Source organism: Haemorhous mexicanus, chromosome 2, assembly GCF_027477595.1.
Source record: "Haemorhous mexicanus isolate bHaeMex1 chromosome 2, bHaeMex1.pri, whole genome shotgun sequence".
Lineage (NCBI taxonomy): Eukaryota > Metazoa > Chordata > Aves > Passeriformes > Fringillidae > Haemorhous > Haemorhous mexicanus.
The window spans coordinates 60,008,399-60,020,904 of NC_082342.1; the positions used below are offsets into that span (position 1 = coordinate 60,008,399).

The 12,506-nt window shown below is 43.1% G+C and overlaps 1 protein-coding gene across 1 annotated transcript; it reads left to right on the top strand.

The window, feature by feature from the left end:
• The first annotated feature begins 853 nt into the window (after nt 1-853).
• On the top strand, nt 854-7,020 carry SIAH3 (siah E3 ubiquitin protein ligase family member 3). Its single transcript, XM_059840308.1, has 2 exons — nt 854-922; nt 6,219-7,020. The coding sequence occupies exons 1-2, from the start codon at nt 854-856 to the stop codon at nt 6,813-6,815; spliced, it is 666 nt and encodes a 221-aa protein (XP_059696291.1). The 3' UTR covers nt 6,816-7,020.
• The last annotated feature ends 5,486 nt before the right edge of the window (nt 7,021-12,506 follow it).

The window sequence follows — 12,506 nt, forward strand, 5'->3', positions numbered from 1 at the left end:
TCCACTGCCAAAGCTGCAACTAATATTCAGTACTTAAGAAATTCAACTGATGCATTCATAATGAACAGGATTTTGTGTAATTAAAATTTTAAATAAATCCCCAACATGAGACCCTGGCTTGGATTTCTTAATTTCAGATATGAAAGTACAGCTTTTGACAAAATAGGTTGAGGGGGTTGGGGGTTTTTTTCTTCTTTCTTTTTTCTTTCATCTGAAAGACTTTAAAAATTGCATCAGCATATTAAAAAAGAGCAGAAGATAAATTAAATGAAGACCAGGATTAAAAGACTCACTACTTTCTTCATGTCACCTTTATAGTTCTTTTGAGCTTCTGTCCCTGTGAGGTGGGTGTAAGTAACGTGGAGGTGGATGTTAGTGGGTGGCAAAGCTTTTGTGAGGCAGAAAGAAACTGAGGATTAGACAATTACTGGAGGCAGTTTCCATACAGATGAGAAGAAGCAGTCAGTCCCTGAGAAGCCAAGAAATAGGAGGGAGACAGTAAGGAAACAGAATAAATGGCACATTTCACTGGCAAAGAAAATGCCGATTTGTTTCAGCAGAAGCCCTAAAAGTTGCCATGGTTGCTAAAAGTTGCTGAAAACCCTGGAAGCTGCTCACTCAAAGCAATCTCACAGCTGCGGGCCCAGGTCCCTCCTTGTCTGCAGAAATCTTTAGGTCAATGTCAAAAATCTACAGAGTTTTCACTGCTCATTTCCAGTTGCTTACACACCTGCAGGGTGACTGCATCTCCTGTTGTTCCTTGTCATAGGCAGGTTGGTGGGATTGTAACAGGGGGTGTGAGCACAGCCCCTCTCAATCCTGGCTCCCACCAAAGGTTGCAGCTGCCATGAACATGTCCAGCTCCTACCAACTCTCCCGTAATCCAGCCAAGAAAGCTGTGGATGAAGAGGAAAGGGTTTGGGTACATGGAAGGAATAGTTTCCTCTTGGGAGGAGGATTAGCTTGTAATGTCTCAGGGGGTGCTAAGGTTGGACTGGGGTAGAGAGGGAGCACCGTCTTCTGGTTTGGGATGGGTGGCATGTGTGGTGGCTTTGTTTTCATCTTTGCACTTTTCTGTGTGGCCCTGCTCAGAAGCCCCACCATGGTGGCCTTCAGACCACACCACTGACTGCCCCAAGCAAGGAGCCCAGCGAGTGGGAGAATTGATGAGTGCTTGCAAAGTGCGTGTGACCACTGGAGAAAACGCAGTTGTGTGGATGTGAAGGGTCTGGAAAACAATTATTATTTGCAGCACCTGCTTTCCTGTCAGAAACACTTATTTACTGGGCCGTGAACCAGTCCTTGTCCTCCCTCCTTGGGATGTTCTCGGCACGCATTGGCACTGTTCACAGGGATGTGAAAGGATGATTTTTGCATATTACGTGCATTACAGTAAGTAAAACTATGAATGAGGCATCCAGCTTTCCAGTATAACAGAGGAACATTGGAAAGTGCTGAAAGGTGACACTTAGCCTTTACTCTGAAGACCTGAGGGGTGTTTATTCTTCTACAATGTGGTGGTGCTACTCACCCTCATACTCTAGGTCAGCAGTGTCCAGGCCCTCTCCCATGGGATAGGAGCACTGCTTTCAAATCTCCCTCACCCTGTGGGAATTATCTTGAGCCAATTAACCATTTTTAAGTCAGAACTTCAGCAGCAAGACACTTAGCTTCTCAGGGCAGCAGCTGCACTTGCTCTCCCTGCTGAAGCTGTGCCACTGCACAGCAGAGAAGCAAGGCTTGGGGCACGGTGGTGTATCGAGTGCCTGCACCAACCAGGGCCATGAGCTCAGCCAGCAGAGCTGCAGTGTGGGTTGCTGCCCCTCTTTCCACTATTTTCACCGTAGCTGATTGAAAAACTTCACTAGTTCAAAAACAAAAGGTCCCTCAGAGCGTGAGGAGCAGTAGCAAAGTCCTTTTTCCTGGGTGGATACCTCAGCTTTGCAGCTGCAGGCTCGGAGATGTGTTTGTGTATTCTTTACCTCTTAGAGGTCTTTAACTCTTGCCTCTACCCTTTATCCTTCCCCTGAATTTTCCATCAAGTCATTGGAGTTGTAATGATGGTAGGGAGCCACAGATTTACACCCTCATGTGAGCAGGCATCCCTTTCTCTCTCCATGGGCTGCGTTGTCTCCAGCGCAGCAGGAGAAGCCCACTGTGGCACACATCTTTCCTGAACAAAATTGGGTTGTCCTTCTGTTTCTTGTCTCAAAACCAGTTAAACCTCTGTGGGCCTGTGCTGAGGATGGGTTTGGTCCTGTCTGCATGTAGAGAGGGTGTCCAGCAGGATGTTCTTTCAGCACCACTTGGAATCAAGTGAATTGCACTTCAGGACTCTTAATGGGCTGTAAAAGGAGCTGGCAGTCTTCAGAGTTAGGGACTTACCCCTCAAATATCAAAGGCAGAACAAATGTGTCACATCTAAAGCAATTTGCTGCATTTTTAGCAGAAACCCTGTGTCGTAGTCCAAATCTAGTCATGGTTTGGTTGGGGGATTTTTTCCATAAGAAAAGCACTGCGTGCTTATAAATTGGTCTTTGCCAAGTTACTTGGTCTTGAAAAGAACTGCTCTGTAATAAGCTGCATCATTAAAAAGAAATTTTTCTGTGAGCAGCAGAGCCTGGTTTCCTGCGGTTTGGTGCCTCATGGTGGGATTATGTTGCATCTAATGAGGAGCACTCTGGCTGAAGCCTTTTCTCCTGTTCATAAAGACACTGTCTCATGTGAGTTCTCTGGTGTCTATAATCCATTTGGGATCAAACTGCCATTGTTTAGGTTCTCTCCTGTCTGTCAATGTAATACTGCCCACGTGGCCAGCTGTTCCTCCCTGGAGACAGGAAAGGGTCATGCTGCTCTATTCTGATGCCTCTTCTCTCTGAAATGGTTGAAAATTAAAGCATTTGGGAATTCCATCCTGTAGTTCAATATGACTGAAATTGGCCAACAGGCTAAAAGATAATTGAGAGTAATACTGGACTGACACAACAATATAATAAATCTAATTTTATTAGGTAATTGGGCAATAAATGGTAGAAAGTAAATACTGGAGCAGATTAAACATGGAAAAACTGTTCATAAATATTTATTCAAGCATTTAAATACACTCAAGGTGACCATTTTCTGCCTGTTTTGCATTTCAATTTTAGCATTTCAATTCACAGCCATATGAATGACCAGCAAGAGCACAAACACCCTAATAGTTACACTCACACCTCAAAAGTAAATGTAAAATTATATTTTTCTCTGAGACTTTTTAAAAAAGTGACAAGGAATCATTAAACATTTCTTGCTAAATACTACAAATTTAAAATTTTGAAACAGGAATGTCAAACAATTCAGAAGCCAGATTTTGAAAATGGTTCTTACCAAGACAAAGAATAAAAATAGATCACATGGTTTGTATTGAGTTTCCAGAATTTTCAATAAACTTGAAATGAACAAAGTTAAACCAGAATTCCTTTGTTGAAGTGGTTCATGGAAATATTTCAGAAACATGAGTTGTGAAAAGGAATTCGTAATTATGCGCACACACACCAAAATTCCCGAGTTTAGGAAAGAAGATATATTGTATAAGGTGCTCATTGTAATTTACTTTTCCAGTTCCTGAGCCACAGAGACATGCTTTTCATAAAAAGATTTTTGAAGATATTTGTATTTTCTTGCCTTGGTTGCAGTTTAGATGGATGAGCTACCATTGTTCTCCATGTTTCTCAGATTAGGAGAATGCATTTCTAAATTCAATTTCATCCTCAGTGGAAATGGTTTCTTTCACTCTGGTAATCTTTGGAGAAGAATTATACATAGTCTATAAAGCTTCAAATTTCAAAACCTAATTTGGAATGTTAGTCAAGAGGTTAATTTAAGATTCATCTTCCAAAAGGGGAGTTAAATAAAACTGATAGAAGGCTGGAACTTGTCGAGTGGTTGAGAGGTTTATCAGCATGTGAGTATGAGTTCATTAGTTTTAATTAGTATAATCACTAATTTTGCATTAACAGTTTGGTGAGAGAAAGTAATTGCTCACACCCACTGTATTAGATTGGGAGATTAGAATTCATTTTATGAGGCAATTAGCATTTCAGGAATTTTTTTTAAAGGCTTTTATGATCTGCCATTGCAGTAGCCTCCTTCACCAAAGAGTTTAAATTAACCATAACTTTCATCCTAATGGGATGCAAAAATTAATGTAGAATTAAGTGTGAACCAGTAATCCCACTGCGATAAGCAGGCTGTTAAAGCCACAAACCTTGATTAGTTTATAATGACCTGTTTTATTTCCCAGACAATGATAGTCATTTATCTGTCCTCAATTCATTATCTTCTCGAAAAGTTTATATTCTTGAATTTTATACAGCAAAACAAATATAAATGAGGAAGGGAAAAAGTAGAACAGTACTACTGAAGTAATAATTGTCAAAAGAAAAAACTGCCAGTTTCAATAGTAAGGCTTAATTTGTCAATTATTCTTCATATCAAATGCCAGAGGAAGCAGAAACAGCTCCCTTTGACATCCAATGCCTTGGGAAGAGCCGTGAATTTCACAGCAACAGCAATCACAAAACCTTGCTCTATCCATCATAACCTTTGGCAGCTACTGACACAATGAGGACGCATGGAATTGTCATCCTGCTTGGCAAAGAAGCTCTGGTCGTCTGAGATTTAGGACAGTTTACCCAAGAGATTGCTTCCAAAACATCCTGTAAAGAAATGTGCAAGTTCTGGTGGGAAAAACTGCTTACAGCAAGGCTGCAATGAAAGCTTTCATGGTATCCATAACAAGACAAACCAGCACATCCTTTGCAGCAAACCTACCACCCATTATATAGGATTATGCTTTCCCCTGGGTAAAACAAACCTCTGCTCAAAAATCCCAAATCTGCTATGAGTTTGATGGGTCATGGAGGAGAACAACTGTTAAATGTTAGAACTGTAGTGTTGTTAGTTCATGCAATTTTGGGTACATATATTAAAATAAGGGGATGTGGGACACTGCTAAGGGAATTACATTAATCTTCCTCGAATTTATGTTAAAGCAAAATGTATGTATAAATGTATGCACTGCTATAAGGGACATTAATGGATGTAAGATATGTACCTTTATAAGAGGAGTTCAGAGAGAAAAAAATGTTCAAACAGCTAAAATTTAGGCACAGCTAGAGAGACTGGATCTCAGTCTCTCTGGCATCAGCTGGCGACACCTTCAGAAGCTGAACTACTCCAGCTAATCTCTGAATCCTGCACTCTAAGGGCTCCCTCACTCTACAGGCTGCAGAGGCAGTCCCAGATAACCAGGATTCTGTCTTGGGTGGGTGAAGTAAATACTTAAAATTGGGTAAGATGAATCATGACCAGCATATGCCTGTGCCCGAGGGTTTGTCTATGCACACAGTTACTGTGGAGAGACATTACTCTTCCTGAATAGCATTATATGTGAATACACTTTTGGCTGAGTAAGACTTATTTCTCTTCAACAAATCCTCTTGAGAGAGGCAGAACAGTTTGCTTTTTAGTCCTCACGTGGAATTCTTCTGCAAGAGCTGCTGCTTTTTTAGCAAGCGCCCCTACCTTAATCCAAATTTACTTTAGTATAAAAATGCCCTAAATCTGCCACCCAATCACCTTTGAGACCAATCTAAGATTTATGGTGGTAAGAGCATCAATTAGGCACAAATATGTTGACCAAAAAAATAGTGACGGTATCATATACAATAAAAACTGACATTTATTTCACAAATTATGGGTGTAATAAAGGCTATTGTTTCAGGAAAAATGCCTGTATTTGCCCGTATGTTTCATTAAAGAATAATAATGCCATACATATTTCATTCCCTTGTTCTGAGCAGCAAAATTCTTAACTATATAAAATGCCCCATGCTGTCCTTGCTTTGTTGGGTTGTTTTTTCTTTTTAATAAGATTTTTCCCCCTGAACTAATGAAATTACTCCTTAAACACATACATCATTTTCATTTGAAGTGACTTATCATGGCTCAAACCGTTTGTCTGCTCTCCTGGAGAACAAGGCAACGGCCATCTCCTTGTGCTGTGCAGATCCAGGTCAGGACTGCCTCTGATCCCCAGTGTACTGAGTTCTCTGCACCCCCACTGGTGCTGCTTTAGGTGGAGTATGGGTGACTGATGTCTGTGGGGTCTGCACCTTGCACATCTGCACTGCTTTTTGGTCCACTCACTCTCACATTTAATTTCTCTCTTCCCGTAGTATGCAGCGACCCGCTGTGCAGCTGCGCAGGCGTCCACGGAGCAAGGCATCCTTCCTCCCTGCCACCACCACGGTGAAGCAGTGCACGACCCCCAGCTGGTCCCCTGCACGTGCCCGCTCTTCTCCTGCCCGTGGGAAGGGCATCTGGAGGTGGTGGTGTCCCACCTGAGGCAGACCCACCGCATCAACATCCTTCAGGGCGCGGAGATTGTCTTCCTGGCCACGGACATGCACCTGCCCGCGCCCACGGACTGGATCATCATGCACTCTTGCCTTGGCCACCAGTTTTTGCTGGTCCTCAGGAAGCAGGAGAAGTATGAGGGCCACCCCCAGTTCTTCGCCACAATGATGCTGATCGGCACGCCTACCCAGGCCAACAACTTCACCTACCGGCTGGAGCTCAACAGGAACCAGAGGCGCCTCAAGTGGGAGGCGACGCCCAGGTCGATCCTGGAGTGTGTTGACTCTGTCATTTCGGACGGGGATTGCCTTGTGCTGAACACTTCCCTGGCTCAACTCTTTTCTGACAACGGAAGCCTGGCGATAGGAATTGCCATAACCACCAGCAAAGTTCACAGCTCCGAAGCTGAAATGTGATGGGGAGGAGGAAGAGGAGGAGGAACAACAGCAACAACAATGGTGCTCTAGCTGCCTTCTGAGAGCCAGAACTCGTGGACTTTTTATGCGGGGGGTCTCGGGTCTTTTATGGTATTTAGTACTTGTCCACAGCGGGCATTATGTAAACATCCCGTGGTTACGGTCCCTGTGTCATGTATTTACTGTTTTGCTAATACAATTTTATGAGAAATTTTAAAGAGGCTAATCAATTTATTGTCGCCCTCCAGCAGCACTGGAAACAACACTTGTAAATGAAAAGTGCACCCAGGGTGACTGGCAGAAACCTACGGTCTGACCATGCTATGCAAATGTTTCCTTCCTTGCCTGCCTAAGGGACCAGAGGCCCTGTGCCTGATGAAAGGTCAAGTATTCCAATAGGGGACAAGAGCACCCAGGTTTCCATATTAGCTGTAGTGATTTAACTCCTGTATTTTGGGCACAGCCAAGCCCAGTGGGAGCTGGCAGTTTCAGAGTTCCCTTCAGCTTCTGAGGAAACAACTTTCTCACCCAAACAGTGAAAGCTTAGAAGAAAAAGTTACCCCCTCTGCTGAGCAGAGGGCTTGGAAGCCTCATCCTGCATTAAACTGGGAATGACAACTAGTGGTTGGTCACTGTGAGCATGGTTAAATCTCACCCAATTATAAACAGAAATCTCAGTCATAAACAGCAGGGAGAGGTTGCTAGTTGGTCTGGCTGTAGAATGGATATAACCATACCCAGCCATTGGGGCATTCATCTTTTTAGCTGCTCTTTCCTTAAGCATTTAAAAAGTGATTTTCAGAAAATAAAGCATAAGAAGGGTCTTAAGCTGGATACTGATCTTGCTACTGAATTCTGTGCCAGTTAGACCCTCCATTTGTGTGCTAAATATTGATGTACAGCAATATAGATAGGACAGCTATTTGCAAATTGACTTTGAGATTTGACAGGCACTCCTTTGAAAAAGAACCTCAACTTTTTTTGCCTTGCATACATTTTGTGGGGTGGTGGTGAGGGGTGACTGTCGCTTTCTTCTCCTGAGGGTATTTCACAAACAGTGATGGCCACAAAAAGACACAGGCTTCTCTAAGAGCTTCTCCTTTGAATGGTTCCTTGGGGGAGAGTTGGAGGCAGGTGCTGGCCATCTCCTGTCACTCATTCCCATCTGCAGTCAGGCCTGTTTCCTCCACAGCCAAGAGCAGCAGTGAAATCCCACTGCAGTAGGTGATGTGTTGAAGGAGGGGGCTCAACAAGATAGTGTGACACATGAGAAGCATGGGAAAGTGTCTTTTCCTGTTTTCCCTTCTGCCTGTGTGTGGCTGTGGTCTGGCTGCTCCTGAATGCTTTTTCAAGAAACATCTGGTGGGTTGGGTCAGTTACTAGCTAGAGACTGAGACTCATAGTTTGTGCCCCTTGGAAAACTAAGGAAGGGGGGGAAACAATCTAAAAACAGTCCTTCAGTGACTCAAAATGCATCTCACTCCAGCTTTGGGTAGGCAAAAACACTGATGCTGATCTCTCCCACATGTTGCTCTCCTGAGGATTATTATAAATGATGCATGAAGTAAAATGAATTGTAGTTTTCCTGAGATGGATGCCATGCAGGTAAATGACTTCTGAGGCATAGATGCACCTCACCTCCTTACCTGGATTTTCACAGCAGGTCAGAGAAGGGTGAGGGTCTCCAACAGGCTGCTCATGGCCACACAAGCTGAGGTCTGAGGAAGTCTCAGTCCCTGTAAGAAGGCACTGGAGCATAGCTTCCCAGCTCTCCCCTCTCTGAATTTAGGGGGCCAAGGGTGGCACACTGATTTGCAGTGCCTCACTGGAACAGGCAGGCTTCAGAGCGGCTGGCTTTCTCCCTGAGGTGTTAAATATTCAGGACCAGCAAATGCTGCCCTTTCCCTAAATGATAGCAATAAATAAATCATTGGTGTTTTTGTGGACTGAAACTGGCTTCTCCAGCTCCTCTAACGATTGTTCTGCTGCTGAATTAAAACAAAGCAAAAGCAATAAAACCTCAACAAAACCAGTTCCTCTAGTTTAAACTTCCTGAGCTCTTTGTACTATAGGGTAGAGACCAAATGTAATGATGCTTTTGTTGCCTGACCACAAGTTCTAAGGTGAGGACTATTATTTAATTACTCATTTTTTTAATCTATTTACTACTTGTTAGTTGGCACATTTTTTTCTTGAAATATCGACTGAAATGCAGGTATTTGGGGGCATGGTTCTTGCCAAAGGACCAGTGTATTTCTGGCAGGATGAGTGTGACAGTATCAGCTCTCTGGAATGGGTATCTCCATCTCTTGCCAGCACCCTGGTTTTGAAGGAGGGATAGTGGAAATAGGACCTTCCCAACATAACCTTCCACACATCCCATGTGTTCTTCTCCCAGAGCTTTCTAGTGACCACACCAACAGTTCAGCTTTTCCACTTTGTTTTCAGTCTTCTCCCCTCATCTGATAGCTGCCTTTCTCAGCCCATTTTCAAGACCTCAACTGTGTTTTCACCCTGTGACTTGCAGAGCCCATGGCACTTGTTGCCTTCTCACATTTGTATCTGTTGGATGCCATTGTTTAAATTGTTCTCACTGCTTTCTGAAGCCAACCAAGTAACTTCCTTTATCAGTTTTCTCCACATCTGCAAAGACCCAGCTCTGGCAGGGATTTCAGAAATTCAGATACATTGGAGTACTGATGAAAATCTGCCCAGTAAGACTCCCAGTAAAGAAAAGGAAGACCTATTTTGGGGAGAAATGAGATATGGTTGCTTAAATCCAGCTTTCTTACGTGTCTCAACACAAAGTGCAAATGTTTTAAGTTATATTTAAGGACTTTCCACCCTGGAAGATATTCTAATTCTGTCATAATTCAAAGCCTATGAGCAACCTTATACTGCCATAAAGCAAAGGTGAAGCAAATTTTCTGCATGGTAGGACATAAATCCTATGATACTGGCAAGTAGGATCAACAATGAAATTCAATTTGCAAGCGTTCTTTCAGTGCTCATGGTATAACACTTTTTACAGCTCTCCTTATGGTTGAAAGGCAGATGAAACTTGGCCTCCTAAATTTGATCTGAAATCAGGGCTTCTAAAACTAATTTTGAACTCTAATATTTTACATCTTTACAATGTATTAAATCTGAATTCCTGCCTTCCTGTGAAGAACACAGCCTTACATCTCTTTGAAGTAAGGAAGTACCCTTCATGTGGTGCAGGAGAAAATGAGATCTTTCAAAATTGCTATGCAGCTGTTGCAAAATTCTGTTTTCCCAGATACCTGAGAGTGGTGTTCCATCTTTGTTTTGATGGGGTTTCAGTTGTCTTTTGGTTTTCTGCAAAGACAAAATATTGGCTTTGGGCTTGTGGTTTTATTTTTAGGATTTTTATATATCTCTGTTCACAGATAGATTTACTTGTGCTTAGTTTAGTAAATTGCAACAATAATTTCATCAGGCTGAGACAGATGGATTGCTACCAGACTCACTAGAAAACCTACTTTGGTTCATCTGCACTATCCATCAGACACCATGTGAATGTAAATGTCACATCTGCAGTAAAACAGCATTAGTGCTTTCAGCTCAATCCCATTATGAATTAAGCTCACATCATATATCCACGACTCCTTATAAATCAGCTGAAGCATCCTGAGTCTCATCATCTTGACGATGGCAAAGGATCTTGCTGTGCCAGTGCTGGCTGTAGGGCTTGTTGAGAAGTAGGGCAGGAGTCTTCCCACTGGACTTGATATCTCACTCTCTGTTTCATACCATCCTTATGAATACAGGCCAGTAAACTACTGAAGGAACAAGAGGTGGTAAATTCTGGACAAGTTAGGGTTATAACAAAATGAGTCAGTTACTTACAATAAATTGCTGGATGCTATTGCATGGCTCTCTCTTTTGTGCATTAGAGGAATTAAATCCAATTGACAGTACTGTAGTACAGGTGATTTATCTGTTTTTCTAGCCCAACACACACCTGACAAACGCTTTAATTGGAGAAGAGTCTGTCAGAACAGACTCAGATGTGCTTCTTCAGCAATTGAATCAGAAACAGCGTCTCACATGGAAGAGCTGCAGATTTTGAGCTGTTCAGACATAAGCATAAGTTTTTAATTTTTTTTTTTTTTTTTTTTTTTTTTTAGTTCAATAAACTCTGTCTGCTTACACCATCAGAGTGAAGGGCGGAAAACAAACATTGCCATGTGTCATCACCAGAACTCTTCACACACAAACATGATTCACCTTCTGCAGAGACGAGGCTGCAGAAACAGAGAGGGTTTCACAGCAGGGTAGCACAGGGCAGCACCTGCAGGCTCCAGAGGCGTGCACATAGAGCAGAGGGCAGAGCTCATCCTCCAGGCAGAAACTACTCAACAGGAACCCCTCGGAGTGTGGTCACGGTGGGACTACTAGGAAAGCCATCAGACCTCCTGGGAGTAGCAAACATCAGGAGTTAAGGCTCTGTGTAGAGAGGTTTCTCTTCTCATCAGCACCTTCCACCTGGCTCCCAGGATGTGAGGGTCTCCCCTCTCCTGGGAACCTTGTCTCTGGAGCAGTGCAGGTGATCAGATCAGCTGGGTCTGCATGTGAATGGTCCTGCACAAAGATGCTGCATCCGGAGTGCAAACATCCAGCCCCGGTCCTGCCCGGCTCCTTTGAGTTTGGTGGGCACCCAGCTACCTGCACCTGCCAGTGATTCCTCCAGGTCCTGACACCTGACAGTTCTGCTGTCTCTCACCTGCATAGCTCCGCCCAGGGCAGTGAAGTTCTTGCTGAAAACCACACAAAAAATCTTTGGCAGAACTTCCCATTAAATGTCTGCCTCATACCCCTGCCCAGGACTACAAGCAGTCATTCTTTCTCTCTCCATACAGGCAACAGACTAATGCATAGCTTTCTTATCTCCCTTTGGGCTCTGCCACTCCAGAAAATACATGTGAAAGATTAGGAGGCAGTGATAATCTTCAAGAGAATAATGAAGACTAACTTTCATTGCAAAGATGGCTCTTCTCACAGTACTTTCACAAAAGGATGCCAGGCTCCAAGAAAGAAACTAACAAACCCTAGTGGAAGGCAAATAGGAAACACCAATTGCAAAGCCTGCTGTCCTTCAACCAGAATGAGCTTTATGTCTTCCAGGTAAGGAAAATCCTCCTGAGACATTGCCTATCTGAATACATCACTTAATCTTGTAGAGAGCTCCAGGACAGAGAGGTTCTTCCTGTTAGAAATTGCATCAAGTAACCTTATTGAAGATAAATGGCTTTGAACTTTCATAGCAACAGTGATGAAGTGCTTCAACATCCATGCAGCACAGACTGAAAAATCAGGGCTGTTAGACAAAGAAATAAACTTATTCAAATGCAAACATGAGATTTAGGGCAGAGTTTCCAGGTGATCTTAAAAGCACTTTTCATATTATGGAGACTGGATGTCTGCATAGTAAGAGATATCTCGCTGCCAGCCAGGTCTTATTGGCTTGAGTTCAGGAAAAACTCAGATATTCTTTTTTTCTCTGCTAAGTGAGACCACTTAAAAAAGTAAAGCAAAACACTGTAATCCATGAAACAAGTCTGGAAAGGATCTTTGTTTTCATATCAGACTGCCTGGCGAGCAGACTAGGGGGAAAGGACTTCATCTCCCACCTGTTCAAGGTGAATCCAAACTGACAAGCAGAGTCTA